This window comes from Ranitomeya imitator, chromosome 4, assembly GCF_032444005.1.
Source record: "Ranitomeya imitator isolate aRanImi1 chromosome 4, aRanImi1.pri, whole genome shotgun sequence".
NCBI classification, from domain to species: Eukaryota; Metazoa; Chordata; class Amphibia; order Anura; family Dendrobatidae; genus Ranitomeya; species Ranitomeya imitator.
In genome coordinates, this window is record NC_091285.1 from 685,648,017 (window position 1) to 685,665,155 (window position 17,139).

A 17,139-nucleotide genomic window follows, 5' to 3' on the forward strand; every position below is an offset into this window, starting at 1 on the left:
TGTTAACCAAGTACTGATTCCCACAATGCTTCTCCAGCATCTGAAAGATTTGCCTATTATAGCTTTAGTTTTATACCTCAGGAGGTATAAAACTAAAGCTATAATAGGCAAATCTTTCAGATGCTGGAGAAGCATTGTGGGAATCAGTACTTGGTGAAGTAGAGTCACTAAGCAACAGGTCAGAGTCAACTTGCAGACTTAGAGCATTGGAACAGCGGGCTGGACCTGCTGGATGCCCATGATGCCATGATGTACAGAATGTTGAGAATCTCCTGAAAAAAAAAATCAAGTGAAACAGTTTTTTTTATACAGCACTCATGTTTAATACAAAAGAGCAAATTATTAACAATAATTAAAAATAAAAAAATGGGAGAGAAAAATAGAAAAACGTAAAGCTTTCTGTGACACTGGTATTGGCACCCTTTACATTACATTAGTATGGAAACACATTTTGACTCGCTAATGGTAACTCACAAATGAGAATCACCTGTGATTCATTGTCGTTGCCAATGTGACATGAATTAACCAATGAATGATGATTTCAGTGTTTTAAAAAGCCACATGGTAGGCCATGCTCCTTTGTCGCAATGGTGAAGACAATGGAGCAAACACAAGTCTTCCAAAGGGTACAAGGTCATCTTGAAATACATTGGTATCCCAGTTTCAACAGTGCACAATGTTATTGAGAAGTTTGCCAAGCATGGAACTGTCAAGAACCTCCTGGGACATGGGGGAAAAAGGAAAATTGAGAAGAGATGTCTTCGAAGGTTGGTGCAAATGGAGGAAAAAATACCATGTCAAACATCCAAAGACCCAAAGCCCAACCTGGAACAGTTTAGGGTCATGGTTTCAACAAGTACCATAAGTCGCATACTGAACCAAGCACGGCTTTATGGACAAAGACCAAGGATAATAAAAAAAAAATTGTGTCATGAATGGCCAGGCAGGCTTCCACACAATGCCATGCAGCTATTATATCACATAGTTTGGCTCAGTCAATCAGGAAGGGGCTATCACAGGGACTGTAAGAGGTGGGGGTGACACCCAAAGGGCTCTATTTTAGACTTTTAGTGCGTATAGTTACAGATTAGGCTACTTTCACACTAGCGTCGTATGACGCACGTCGCAATGCGTCGTTTTGGTGAAAAAACGCATCCTTGCAGGATGTGTTTTTTCTCCATAGACTAACATTAGCGACGCATTGCGACGCTTTTCCACACGTCGCAACCGTCGTGCGACGGTTGCGTCATGTTGCGTCGGACCGTTGAAACCAAAAAACGTTATATGTTACTTTTTTTGGTTGCGTCGTGTCCGCCATTTCCGACCGCGCATGCGCAGCCGGAACTCCGCCCCCTCCTCCCCGCAGCTCAGAATGGGGCAGCGGATGCGTTGAAAAACTACATCCGCTGCCCCCGTTGTGCAGCGCATTCACTGTATGCGTCGGTACGTCGCAACATCGCATTGCGACGTGTGTCGTACGACGCTAGTGTGAAAGTAGCCGTAAAGTGCACATAGGCTTAGAGAAAGGTGTAATCTTATTTCTGATTATTTTTGCAGTGCTGAAACACATTGAAAATGAGAGTTGTAGTCTAAATTTGTCAAAAATATTCTATAGATTCGTAGATTGTGAGCCCTCGCGGGCAGGGTCCTCTCTCCTCCTGTACCTGTCATGACTTGTATTGATTATGATTACTGTACTTCTCTTTTATTATGTATACCCCTCCCAGCCTCGCTCTATCATGATCCTTTACTGCCAAGACACAAGTAATCTCTCCTGATGAACCCAGGAGGGGGAAACGCGTCGAGAGCGTGTTGTGAGCCTGTACTCTTCATGTAAGGATCTAGGCTATCATCATTTCCAGCTATCTGCATGAGTATGATGTATTTTGGGGGTATATCTTTTTGTGCCCCTATTTGTCATTTTGTAAACTGGAATATTTTGGGGTTGAAGCATGTGCGTGGTAACATCTATGCATTTATATGATGCTGACTGTTATTTTGCATATTTGCTGGAATATTTATCAGGGTCATTGTGTGACAGCGCTGGTCTAATACTTTTCATATTGGGGGATTGTTATCGCAGCTATGATATATCTTTCAGTATTCTATCATATTTGTTTGGAGTGACCTCTCTCTTCTGTATACATTCACCCTTTTTTTTTTTTTGGCCTGTGTTATCATACGCTGACACCACTTCATCTTGATATCATGCAATGATTACAGGCCATCTGGCCCTCTGTTTCTGACTACCAGCCTTATAGGGTCTTTATAGGAGTTCAGGTACAGCCATCGTACGAGCGGGGGCGCCAATCTTGCTTTTCCTTAGGGCGCCAACCTCCGCATCTAGGTAGGTGCTCAGATAGAAGTGGCATCCAGGGAGAGGTCACTCCTTTCTTCACATGGGTTTAGTGAGTATGTTATGACGTAGTTGCACTAATATTATCGCCTTGTAGTTGTTAACCATCTAGGTGCGGGCAGTTCTGCTTGTTGAGATTTTTTGACTGGGCATACTTCTATCATGTTAGAGGGGTCTTTTTCCTAACATTTTTTCTAGTCTTTTCTGGTCTATCATTATTCACATTGACTAGTCAGGTAGAGAGCTTCTATTTTTTGGTCTGCTCTCTTGTATTTTTACAAGCCCGGTTTTTCCTAGGCATATTTAATTATATGGAACAAATCCCGCTGTTGGGATTCTTTTCTTATGTTCACTTAATAAAGGTTACATAAGAAAAGCACCAAAGCAGTTTTTTACGTCCAAAATATCAAAATAGTTTATTAGTTAAAAAAGATCAACAGATAGGTATATGATGAGCAACAGGAGAACATGTAAACAGTATAACACTATATGCTCAAACGGAGCAGCTGACGGTACGTGGGGTGAATCATATTCAATATATGGGGAATTTCCACATCGTATAGCAGGCCCAAGGCCAATAGAGGCCATAACAAGTGCAGAGCCACACTCCCATCATTAATTGCCCTATCGTACTACACAAAGTGTGAAAGGCATCACATAGGAAGAGAGAGATATAAGACCCCGATCTTACCCGTAAACAGTACACCAGCCACCGTCCACCGCTCACCCCGACGCGCGTTTCGGAATGAAACCTTCCTCAGGGGGCGTGTCGTGGTTAGCCGCTTACCGCGTTTTATAGTGTGTATACTTAATAAAGGTTATATTTTAATAGGGCAGTTTTTCTTTAGCAAGTCGTTAATTATTTATGCTTGCATATACTTAGTTGTAAGAATATGTATACCCCTCCTCACATGTAGGCTGCCGTCACACTAGCAGTATTTGGTCAGTAAGTATTTTACATCAGTATTTGGAAGCCAAAACCAGGTGATAAATCCAGAAGTGGTGCATATGTTTCTATTATAGTTTTCCTCTATTTGCTCCACTCCTGGTTTTGGCTTACAAATACTGATGTAAAATACTGACCAAACACTGCTAGTGTGACGGCAGTCATAAAGCGCCATGGAAGAAATGGCGCTATAATAATAAATAATAATAATATATTCAAGTTATATAGAGAGGTGCTGTAGCTGCATTGTCTGTGTTACTGTGAATTGATGGATCTGCGGTAAACTGTAGTTACAGCACTTATTAACAGCATTTATTTTTATTTCTATTTTTCGCACATTGTAAATAAGAGGGGCTTTTTACTAAACCCCTCCGTGCTTCCTAGAAAATGACACTGGCAAATAACTTTTTTTTTTTTTTTAATGAAAGACAAAAGAAAATCCTTCATAATCCAGAAATAAAGCAGGTTTCTATCCTACCTGGAGCTGGCGTGTCTCCTCCTTCATCACCCAGTAGATGCTGCTTTTCTTTTTTTTTTCTTCTTCCTCCATTCATCCAGCTTCGTGCTTTCAGCACTTGGAGCCTGCAGTTGGTGACTACGGGAGCTCACACGTTCCTTCCAGTGTTGTGCCCGGTGAGCCTAACTTCATGAGGTGAGCACCACTCACATTGTTCTGATTTCACTTGGCTGGTCGGTACACACGTAGGACGCTTTTCTTGGCTTTTCCTAGAACTTTAAACACAGTTGTCTACCTCAAAAAGTGTGTGTGTGCTGTAAAAAAAATATTTTAAAAAATGAATAATCGTAAAACGATATATTATTTACACAATTTCTTGTCCAATTTTGAACCCATACACACCATCTAACTGCATCTGTTGGTTACCGCCAGTTGTCATCCAGTTTCACCGAGCCAGATACGGTAGGTTGATGATATTTGGACATCAGTAAGACTGTGCTTGTAATAAAGAACTGAAAAGGGGTTAATACAGTCCTACGGGTTTAATTAAGGCATTTTCAAGGCAATTAGATGGTTTTCAACACTGTAATTTGCAGCAACGTTATTTTCTGAAAATCAATTTGTTTTTTAAATTCAGTAGAGTTGGTGAATAGAGGTTATATTAACTCTATACTAGGTATGCTGTGGTTATACAACATGAGGTAATAAAATCTGAACCACTTCCTCCTCACCTGTTGACTCATGAGAAGAAGGCACTAAAGTGAAAGATAGCCAAATGTGTATGTAGATAGTAGATCTTTCCTGATGACACAAGAGAAACCTATAAAAACTGCAGAAAGTGTAAAGGTACCGTCACACTGAACGATATCGCTAGCGATCCGTGACGTTGCAGCGTCCTGGATAGCGATATCGTTGAGTTTGACAGGCAGCAGCGATCAGGATCCTGCTGTGCCATCGTTGGTCGGAGCAGAAAGTCCAGAACTTTATTTTGTCGCTGGATCTCCCGTAGACATCGCTGAATCGGCGTGTGTGACGACGATTCAGCGATGTCTTCACTGGTAACCAGGGTAAATATCGGGTTACTAAGCGCAGGGCCGCGCTTAGTAACCCAATGTTTACCCTGGTTACCAGCGTAAACGTAAAAAAAAACAAACACTACATACTTACATTCCGGTGTCTGTCCCCCGGCGCTCTGCTTCTCTGCACTAGCACCGGCCGGCCGTAAAGCAGAGCACAGCGGTGACGTCACCGCTGTGCTTTCCGGCTGGTGCTCACAGTCAGTGCAGAGAAGCACAGCGCCGGAGGACAGACACCGGAATGTAAGTATGTAGTGTTTTTTTTTTAACGTTTACTCTGGTAACCAGGGTAAACATCGGGTTACTAAGCGCGGCCCTGCGCTTAGTAACCCGATGTTTACCCTGGTTACCCGGGGACTTCGCATAGTTGGTCGCTGGAGAGCTGTCTCTGTGACAGCTCTCCAGCGACCACACAGCGACGCTGCAGTGATCGGGATCGTTGTCTAGATCGCTGCAGCGTCGCTAAATGTGACGGTACCTTAAGGGCCGGGATGGAGGCCTCTCCTGTTACTCACTAAGCTTGACATAGTGTAGATAAAGCTCACACCTGACCCGTCACTGATGAAGCCAAAGGAAATGAGCAGTGCAGATGAAGTCGTGAAGGAAGCAGTAAAGAGTCCTAGAGCTGAAAGTCTGGTATGAATACTGACCAGGACCTCAGTGGCACCTGCAGTCCTGATATTCTTAAATCTATACAGAAACAGGAGTAGAAGACACAGGGAGCCCAGCTGACAGTGGCATGTCTGTGGAAAAATGGTGTAAGCTTTGTCTCTCTACTCAGTGATGGCCCAGGTAACCATGGACTAACACAATTGTCAAAAAACAGCTATATGTGTGATATGGTTGACAAGGTATGGTTGATGTCAGGGTACGTTGCTCAGGCGGCCAGGTAAACCCAGTCTTCTATGACGTGTGCCCAACACAATATGAGAAAACAGTAATAATCTCATGGAGAGAGATTAGATCTCAACACTAGAGATGAGCGAATATACTCGTTACTCGAGATTTCTAGAGCATGCTCAGGTGTCCTCCGAGTATTTTTTAGTGCTCGGAGTTTTAGTTTTTCTTGCCGCAGCTGAATGATTTACATCTGTTAGCCAGCATAAGTACACGTGGGGATTCCCTAGCAACCAGGCAACCCCCACATGTACTTATGCTGGCTAACAGATTGAAATCATTCAGCTGCGGCGCTAAAAACTAAAACTCCGAGCACTAAAAAATACTCCCGAGTGTGCTCGAGAAATCTCGAGTAATGAGTATATTCGCTCATCACTACTCAGCAAGGCTGGGAACACTTTTTGTGCTTTGAGAATACTAGCTCTTGTGCCCCCACATAGTGTTTCCCTGGAATATGTAGTAAGTTGTAAACTCCTATAATATGTTAAACCAATAACTTGATTATAAGTAGTGTTACCTAAAGATGTCAGGTGAATGATACAATTATTTAATCAATCCAATTTACCACCCTTCATATGCAGATGCAATGGGTATCCTGAGAATATAACTATTTTTCACAGGGAGTCACTCCCGGTGGAAAAGCTACCGCAAAGCGCGCGTCGGGATCGTGCCGACCTTGAGGGAAACTAATGACAACATGGAAAAGCACCATTAATGAATAGTTATACTCTCAGTAAATCCATCATCAGGTAACACTACTTATAATAAGTTCTTTCAAACATAGGTTGTATATATGAATTGACTATGATGACCTGTTTACAATTCCATATAAAGTTTATCCATTACTATCCACTGTGATCATACAGTGATTGTCTTTCCATCCCAGGCTCCAGGCTAATTTCTAGGTTCTTTGTCCTTGTTGAAAATTTTTAAACATTGTGTAATATTTTTTGATCGTAAAAATAAACGTTTGATATTTGTTTGCACATATCATAAAGTACTCCATTTTGTTGGCTTAACAACATGGGAAAAACGGTAAAGATCTGGCAGAAACACACCCCTCGTCCACTCGACCATTTTAGAGATTGCAGATTGACCATACACAACTACCACGGGTAGGAATATCTTAGTTTGTGTCTCTTAGGGCTAGCGGAACGCACCAAATAATAAGATAGAATAAGGTGCATTCGCAGCCCGGGGTCCACCGTGCAGAGATGGAACCTGCTGCCAAGTAATGACGGACTATATGGCGGTACAATGTGAATGCACACACGGGTTAACTTCACCCTGTGTGAAGGAAGCGAACCCTGTTAAGTCACAGGGCCGCGGTACCGCACCAAGAGCGCAAGCAAGGAGTCACCAAGCTCAGTCCTAAGACTTGGGATCCGAGTCCGACTAGACTACTTGCGCTCGACACCGCTAATGGGGTGTCAGCGTAACCAAAGTAATAATAACAGATGCACGAGAGTGCATGCGGTGCCGCACTGGCGGACGCCACTAACCACCCAGGCTTGGGTCAGGAAAGCATTGTGAAAGCGCACGGCACCGCACTGGCGGTCACAGCAATTAGACGTTGTATGGTGTGTAAAGTGCTGGTAGCTTAGTCGGGCGCTAAACAGCAATCATCCAACTTCCGCGAACAGTCAGCCAATAGAGAGGGGATTTTAATGAACGACTTTCACTCACAACACACACACGTTTACAAATGTAAACCGGTCATGCGCAGCTTATATAGCTGCAGCACGTTCAGGACCTTCCAATAAAGGACCAATGGGAACCGCTGCAGCATCTGAGCATGTGACCCTCGATCTCCAATGGGAGATCTCACCAAGGCATGTCAGAAGGGAAAAAGCAGGACTTAGATCCCAAAAGCGTCTGCTCGCCGCTGTCCAGCACTGGCTTCAATGGCAGAAGCAGGAAAAGCAGCAGTAACTCTATGCACAGAGTGAGACTGAGCAAGACGCTGGGACCGACGTCTCCGCTGAGCAGACTCCACTGCAGCTGAAGAAGAATGGGAGACTGCAGCAGAGATGGTTTGAGGTTCCCCCTGTGCAGAGGCGGGAACTCAACACCTAACAGTGTCGATCACTTTTCAGGTTGTCCTGAGGCATACAATGGGAAAAATAAGTATTTGATACAATGACAATTTTCCAAGTATTACCACCTACAAAGAATGAAGAGGTCTGCAATTTTTATTGTAGGTTCACTCGACCTTTGAGAGACAGAAACTAAAAATAAAGACCAGAAAATCACATTGCACAATTTTTACACAATTAAATTGCCATTTTTTTGTATGAAATAAGTATTTGATACAATAGAAAAACACAATGTAATATTTGGAACAGAAACCTTTGTTTGCAAATACAAAGGTCAAACATTTCCTGTAGTTCTTGACAACACCCAATGCAGCAGGGCTTTTGGACCACTCCTTGGCCCACTTTGACCAATATCCTCTTCAGATCTTGCAAGTTTCAGGGCTGTTGATGGACAATATGGAGTTTCAGCTCCCTCCAAAGACTTTTTATTGGGTTCAGGTCTGGAGACTGGCTAAGCTTTCTTGAAGTGCTTCTTACGGAGCCACTCCTTAGTTGCCTATACTGTGTGTTTTGGGTCATTGTAATGCTGGAAGACCCAGCCATGACCCATCTTCAATGCTCTTATTGAGAGAAGGAGGTTGTTGGATAAAATCTCGTGATACATTACCCCATCCATCCACCATTCAATTTGGGGCAGTCATCCTGTTCCCTTTGGAGAAAAGCATGGTCAGAGTAGGATGTTTTCTCCATGATGTTTATTGGTTGGGATGGTGTTCTTGAGATTGCACTCATCCTTCTTCTATTTTGGTCTCACCTGACCACATGACCTTGTCCCATGCCTCATCTGGTCATCCAGATGGTCATTGATAAACTTCAAACATGCCTGGATATGTTCTCTTCCTCTCTGAAGAGACAATTTGGATATGTTCTGGCATGAGAAGGGGGATCATGCGTGCTCTGCAGGATTTTAATCCATGATGGCACAGTGTGTTACTAACAGTAATGTTTGAGACTGTGGTCACAGCTCTCTTCAGTTCATTGACCTGATCCTCCAGTGTAGTTCTGAGCTGATTCCTGACCTTTCTCAGAATCATCCTTACCCCACGTTGCGAGATCTTGCATGGAGCCCCAGACTGAGGAAGTTGACAGTCATCTTGTGTTTATTCCATTTTCTAATAAATGTACCAACAGTTGTTGCCTTCTCACTAGTGTTGAACAAATTTGAACATTTAGCACTATTCATTACTCGCACCAATAGTATGGTATTCGGGCTATTCATTCCTCAGCGCGTAATTAGGTAGGTTTTTTTAAAAATCCGTAAAACCGGCGCAATAGTCAAACAATATTATTCCCAGATACCATACAGTTAAGTCCATATATATTTGGACAGAGACAACATTTTTCTAATTTTGGTTATAGACATTACCACAATGAATTTTAAACAAAACTATTCCGATGCAGTTGAAGTTCAGACTTTCAGCTTTCATTTGAGGGTATCCACATTAAAATTGGATGAAGGGTTTAGGAGTTTTAGCTCATTAATATGTACCACCCTGTTTTTAAAGGGACCGAAAGTAATTAGACAATTGACTCCAAGGGTATTTCATGGACAGGTGTGGGCAATCCCTTCGTTATGTCATTCTCAATTAAGCAGATAAAAGGCCTGGAGTTGATTTGAGTTGTGGTGCTGCATTTGGTCGGTTTTGCTGTGAAGTAAACATGCGGTCAAAGGAGCTCTCCATGCAGGTGAAACAAGCAATCCTTAAGCTGCAAAAACAGAAAAAACCCATCCGAGAAATTGCTACAATATTAGGAGTGGCAAAATCTACAGTTTGGTACATCCTGAGAAAGAAAGAAAGCACTGGTGAACTCATCAATGCAAAAACACCTGGGCGCCAACGGAAGACAACAGTGGTGGATGAACGCAGAATAATCTCCATGGTGAAGAGAAACCCCTTCACAACAGCCAACCAAGTGACCAACACTCTCCAGGAGGTCGGCGTATCAATATCCAAATCTACCATAAAGAGAAGACTGCATGAAAGTAACTACAGAGGGTTCACTGCACGGTGCAGCCACTCATAAGCATCAAGAATAAAAAGGCTAAAAAACATCTAAAAAAGCCGCACAGTTCTGGAAGAACATTCTTTGGACAGATGAAACCAAGATCAACTTCTACCAGAATGATGGAAAGAGAAAAGTATGGTGAAGGCGTGGTACAGCTCATGATCCAAAGCATACCACATCATCTGTAAAACACGGCGGAGGCAGTGTGATGGCGCGGGCATGCATGGCTGCCAGTGGCACTGGGTCACTAGTGTTTATTGATGATGTGACACAGGACAGAAGCAGCCAAATGAATTCTGAGGTCTTCAGAGCCATACTGTGTGCTCAGATCCGGCCAAAGGCAACCAAACTGATTGGTTGTCGTTTCATACTACAGATGGACAATGACCCAAAACATGAAGCCAAAGCAACCCAGGAGTTTATTAAAGCAAAGAAGTGGAATATTCTTGAATGGCCAAGTCAGTCATCTGATCTCAACCCAATTGAGCAGCATTTCACTTGTTAAAGACTAAACTTCAGACAGAAAGGCCACAAACAAACAGCAACTGAAAACCACCACAGTGAAGGCCTGGAAGAGCATCAAAAAGGAGGAAACACAGCGTCTGGTGATGTCCATGAGTTCAAGACTTCAGGCAGTCATTGCCAACAAAGGGTTTTCAACCAAGTACTAAAAATGAACATTTTATTTAAAATTATTTCATCTGTCCAATTACTTTTGGTTCCTTTAAAAACAGGGTGGCACATGTTAAGGAGCTGAAACTCCTAAACCCTTCATCCAATTTTAATGTGGATACCCTCAAATGAAAGCTGAAAGTCTGAACTTCAACTGCATCTGAATTGTTTTGTTTAAAATTCATTGTGGTAATGTCTATAACCAAAATTAGAAAAATGTTGTCTCTGTCCAAATATATATGGACTTAACTGTATGTGAGTCAGAAAGGCATACAGGCATCTTCTTCATGCTGTTCCTATTTAGTTATAGCTCTTTCCCATCCATTTCAGCCTTTTTATCAGCTTTTTTATTCAGCTTTCCCATTGACTTGCACTGGATTCATTATTCGGTATGAATACACTGATATTAGAAATTATTTGTGCCGATTTTCCTGAATCTGAACATTTCACTATTTGATCATCACTACTTCACACCTAGCTGCCTGTTTTTTGTCATGTAACCCATCCCCAGCCTTGTGCAGGTCTACAATTTTTTCCCTGGTGTGGTTAGGCAGTTCTTTGGTCTTGGCCATGGTGGAGAGGTTGGATAATGATTAAGTGACTGTGTGTAGACAGGTGTCTTTTATACAAATTACAAGTTCAAACAGGTGCAATTAATACAGGTAATGAATGCAGAATAAGGGGCTTCTGAAAGAAAAACTAACCGGTAGGTGAGAATTAGAATTCTTGCTGGCTTGTAGGTGATCAAATACTTATTTCATGCAATAAAATGCCATTGAATTATTTAAAAATCATACAATGGGATTTTCTGTTTTTTATTGTTAGATTCTGTCCCTAAGAGTTGAAGTTTACCTGCGATAAAAATTACAGACCTCTCCACACCGTGTAGTTGGGGAAACCAAAGGTATGTATCAAGTGACTAGTTGCTTCCATGTACTGTATGTTTCAGTAGAAGCTTCCATAGCCATAAAAATGTGAGGCAGAATATGTAGACATAAATTTATAAAGGGCTGAGGAATTATTGGTGCTACAGAAGGAAGAAAACATAATAAATAATAAATAACACTAATAATAGAGAAGAACACATCTGCACAAGTCTCTTGGGAAGGTTTGTCCAATTCCACTATGAATGTACATTTTAAAGGAAGAATTATGTAATTAACGGAGAGGATATATAAGCGGTCCGTAGCATTTATGTCACTAATGCTGAACTGTTCTAAGTGATACGGTAACAGAAGTTTGTGATATGACAAAAAAGACCCTTGACATCGCAGCTACTTTGTGAAACCTCATGAAACAAATGATTACGTCTCCATCTTGGACTCCTTGTTCTTCCATCAAATTATTACGTTCAAAAGGATCGTCATTGGTTTGTAAAGTATGACGATCACTTTACCAAAAGCAATATGGACCCTTGTCCTTTGCCAGCTCATCCCAGTTTTTCATTCTGACGACCAACGTTGCCGGTTGGAAGTTGAGCAGATAGAGGGTTTATCACAGCACGGTGATATAATATTTGGGGCCATGTTACCTCTTCATTTGGACAAGGTGTATCAACAAATTTCTTTTCGAGAGAAACCACCGGAGACTGCCTGTACAATGTAAACCCGATTTCTAAAATGTAGATTCTACAGAGCTATTTTTAAATAGAATATATAATTTTTTTAACCTAAACTTTCCATGACCGTTGCTCTTCCATTTATGTGGTCCCTTTTGGAGCCAGCTCATTTTATGGAAGAACCAAATAAACACAGAAGTAGAAAACAATGCTTTCCTACCTATGTTGAGTTATTCAATGCTCCCCTAGAGTTCTATGAAAATCCACAGTGAAAATTTCATGATATCACATTGAATTGTGTTTAATGGTAGAATCAGGCCTATTATGCAGTGGCGTATGTAATACAAAGGAACCATTCTATTCTAGATCCATTGGGGTCCTAAAATGAGATCCAACCAAATCAATATCAGAAACACATTAGGATCTCTAATTTCCTCCCATGTTCTATTCATCTTTGGATATTCACCACATAGAGTTGTATATCTGAGCTGCCAAAACAAGACTCTGGGCTGATTGGTGTAGATGAAGTAATTTCTTACTATAGAATTATATAAAGATATGGTTGTGTAAAAATAATGGAAATATAACTGCCGACAATTGGGGATCCTAGTTAATGATAAAATTACCTGGAGCAGCCAGTGCCAGACAGCAGCTGCCAAGGCAAACAGGATCATGGGGTGCATTAAAAGAGGTCTGGATACACATGATGAGAGCATTATACTGCCTCTGTACAAATCCCTAGTTAGACCGCACATGGAGTACTGTGTCCAGTTTTGGGCACCGGTGCTCAGGGAGGATATAATGGAACTAGAGAGAGTACAAAGGAGGGCAACAAAATTAATAAAGGGGATGGGAGAACTACAATACCCAGATAGATTAGCGAAATTAGGATTATTTAGTCTAGAAAAAAGACGACTGAGGGGCGATCTAATAACCATGTATAAGTATATAAGGGGACAATACAAATATCTCGCTGAGGATCTGTTTATACCAAGGAAGGTGACGGGCACAAGGGGGCATTATTTGCGTCTGGAGGAGAGAAGGTTTTTCCACCAACATAGAAGAGGATTCTTTACTGTTAGGGCAGTGAGAATCTGGAATTGCTTGCCTGAGGAGGTGGTGATGGCGACCTCAGTCGAGGGGTTCAAGAGAGGCCTGGATGTCTTCCTGGAGCAGAATATTGTATCATACAATTATTAGGTTCTGTAGAAGGACGTAGATCTGGGGATTTATTATGATGGAATATAGGCTGAACTGGATGGACAAATGTCTTTTTTCGGCCTTACTAACTATGTTACTATGTTATAATTGAAGAAACATGGCTCTTGATAGATTATTGTGGACTATGTCCTTCTAGTCAGAGTTCCAGCTTACATTGATGCCATCCTACAAGTTGTGATATCATGATAAATTGTATCTTGATGGGCTTGCCTTAATTATGTCTTAAAAATAGGTTATATTATCGACAAATCTTTTTTGGGGGGGATTGATCTGTATTTAGTTGGTAAATAATAATTTTTTTTTTCATCCTGAAAATATAATTATCCTCTGTTTTTATAGGTTTCACCGTGAAACGTACCAACAGATCCAAGTTGTGTCATTTGCGGTAACAGAGATAAACAGTAATCTTGACATTCTGCCCAACATCACTCTAGGGTTCCAGGTCTTTGACTCTTGTAATGTCCTTAATTTTGACTTGACTGCGGCCTTACAAGTGCTGACTGGATCCAGTACAGCCATCCCTAACTACCGATGTGTCAAGGATAATCTCCTCTCTGGTTTCATTGGGCCAGCTGTCTCCACCCACTCCATTCTTCTAGCTCACATTTTAGGACTCTACAAATATTCTCAGGTAGGACCAAGATAGTATTTAGCCTAAAAACATATACTAAGCACCCGGTTTGAAATGTACCTTTTTGTTTCCAGATCAGTCATTTTTCTACTAGTCGCCTTTTGAGTGACAGGACAAAATTTCCATCTTTCTTCAGGACAGTTCCAAATGATGTCTTCCAGTGTCAAGGACTGGCCAAGCTTGTGCTACATTTTGGATGGACTTGGGTGGGCCTTGTTGCTGTTGACAATGACTATGGCCAGCAGGGAATACAGAGGGTTAAACAGGAGATAACCAAAGCAGGTGCTTGTGTAGCCTTTACAGAAAATATCTTAAAACGTCAAGCAGACCGCAATGCTCCACATGTAGTAAAGATCATCAAAAAATCAACCGCAAAAGTGGTGATTATTTTTTCCACTGATCTTGATCTGGCTCCCATTTTGGAAGAGATGATAAAGCAAAACATTACAGGAAAAACGTTTGTGGCTAGTGAAGGATGGTCTACTTCAACCTTGTACTCCAATAAGAAATATCACCAGCTTCTACCTGGTACTATTGGATTAACCTTTTTCAGTGGTATGATTTCAGGATTTGAAGAATTTATTTATAGAGTCCATCCATTGATGTCTCTAGGGCAAAATTGGGCAAGATTGTTTTGGGAAGACACATTTGGCTGTACAGTGACAGACAACAAAACTCATTTAGGCTCTTTAGAGACTCTAGAAAAACAATGCAACGGGAGAGAAACTCTCCATAATGTCCAGAACAGCTACACTGACGTTTCCAACCTAAGGACCACCAACAAAGTTTACATTGCAGTCCAAGTTTTAGCCAAAACTCTAGAAGATCTTAGGAGTTGCCAGGATAATACAAATCTGTTGCAGAGAGGATTGTGTATAGACATCTGGAATTTTAAACCATGGCAGGTAACGCAAAGTTTTCTAGGCTTAATCGATTGGGATTTAAGTTATGTAAATTTGTCAAATATATGAATAGAAAGCAATAGTGAATTATAGAGCTTCCCATTACCCAGAGACTCCAGTACAAAAGCCTAACCATGACATACAAAGCCATCCAAATCCTGTCTCCTCCATACATCTGTGACCTCGTCTCCCGATACTTTCCTGCACGCAACCTCCAATCCTCACAAGATCTCATTCTCTACTCCCCTCTTATCTCCTCTTCCCACAATCGTATACAAGATTTCTCTCGCGTATCACCCCTACTCTGGAACCCTCTACCACAACATATCAGACTCTCACCTACCATCGAAACCTTCAAAAGGAACCTGAAGGCCCACCTCTTCTGACAAGCCTACAACCTGCAGTAACCACTGATCGACCAAACCACTGCACGACCAGCTCTATCCTCGCCTACTGTATCCTCACCCATCCCTTGTAGATTGTGAGCCATCGCGGGCAGGGTCCTCTCTCCTCCTGTACCAGTTGGGACCTGTATTGTTTAAGATTATTGTACTTGGTTTTATTATGTATACCCCTCCTCACATGTAAAGCGCAATGGAATAAATGGCACTATAATAATAAATAATAATAATAATGGAGACTCAAGGCAAAAGTCCTTGGGAGTGAAGACGAGGAATGAAGCAAAATTCAAATTCATTTGTTCACTTGGTTTTTCGTGGGAAATTCAATGGGAAGAGAGGTTATTCTCTGTGAATTTAATGTTCCCTATTATGCTTAGGAGCTGGAGAGATACCAGAGAATAACAAAGGCAGTATGTATAAATAAGTAAAAACTTTGTTTACCTCATCATTTTCCTCTCCCGCCCTCCACTACTCAATACCATCTGTTTGGTCCTCGCAGTATCTTATAGTTCCTGCTTTACAAGACTTCCAGATGTTGTAGGTGAGTTCTAAGCAAGCACGAGAGGTCATCAGCATCACGATTTCATGGCGAGCACCATGACCTTCCTGCTCGCATTTGCAGAACTGTCCCACATGCTGTGACTGCCAGAAGATCGGCATAGTGTGAAAGGCCCAAAGATTCCAATGCGAGAAGTGGGGAATGAAAAGATGTGGCGGGACTTGGATGGTGGCGGTGAGTAGCAGAGGGCCTGTAGAGGTGAATGGTAAGGGGATTATAAGATTTTTTTTATTGACTTAACCTTTTGGTAGTTCATTATAGTTGAGAAAAATCACAGCCAACGGCAAATTACGCAAAATATGTGTTTTGACGAATGTGGATTTTGGTAAATTTCAAAAACATTTCAAAACAAATAAAATGTTTTCACTCATCTCTATCTGGCTGATTAAGAACCATTAACATTTGGAAAGTTTTCCTTCAGTTTTAATCATAGGATTTCTGGAATTTTTATTAGTGTTCACACCATATTTGTTCAAAAATTTTGGCAGTTCCCTTAGTAGTTATCATTAACGTTGTTATTGCAACAATCTCTGTCTCAGCTACAGAATTTATTCATTTTATGCATATTTTAGTTATGTACTATCTTTAAGAGACAAATGAAAGGTAAATTGATCAATACGTTTACTATAGCTGCCAAGGTAAACAGGATCATGGGGTGCATTAAAAGAGGTATGGATACACATGATGAGAGCATTATACTGCCTCTGTACAAATCCCTAGTTAGACCGCACATGAAGTACTGTGTCCAGTTTTGGGCACCGGTGCTCAGGAAGGATATAATGGAACTAGAGAGAGTACAAAGGAGGGCAACAAAATTAATAAAGGAGATGGGAGAACTACAATACCCAGATAGATTAGCAAAATTAGGATTATTTAGTCTAGAAATAAGACGACTGAGGGGCGATCTAATAACCATGTATAAGTATATAAGGGGACAATACAAATATCTCGCTGAGGATCTGTTTATTCCAAGGAAGGTGACGGGCACAAGGGGGCATTCTTTGCGTCTGGAGGAGAGAAGGTTTTTCCACCAACATAGAAGAGGATTCTTTACTGTTAGGGCAGTGAGAATCTGGAATTGCTTGCCTGAGGAGGTGGTGATGGTGAACTCAGTCGAGGGGTTCAAGAGAGGCCTGGATGTCTTCCTGGAGCAGAACAATATTGTATCATACAATTAGGTTCTGTAGAAGGACGTAGATCTGGGGATTTATTATGATGGAATATAGGCTGAACTGGATGGACAAATGTCTTTTTTCGGCCTTACTAACTATGTTACTATGTTTAAAATTTACATGGACTTTGACTATGGATTGTCTTGATCTAGCATTATTATGGTCTAGTTGATGACACAGAAGGTCAA

The 17,139-nt window shown here is 41.4% G+C and overlaps 1 protein-coding gene across 1 annotated transcript in view; it reads left to right on the top strand.

Annotated features, from left to right (window-relative positions):
- Window positions 1–700: 700 nt before the first annotated feature.
- The window catches only part of LOC138674699 (extracellular calcium-sensing receptor-like), a 41,879-nt gene continuing 25,440 nt past the window's right edge, over window positions 701–17,139 (top strand). The window contains exons 1-4 of the mRNA XM_069762515.1: window positions 701–767; window positions 3,861–3,954; window positions 13,626–13,917; window positions 13,992–14,822. Coding sequence (XP_069618616.1) covers window positions 701–767; window positions 3,861–3,954; window positions 13,626–13,917; window positions 13,992–14,822 — 1,284 coding nt within the window. The remainder of the gene's footprint in view (window positions 768–3,860; window positions 3,955–13,625; window positions 13,918–13,991; window positions 14,823–17,139) is intronic.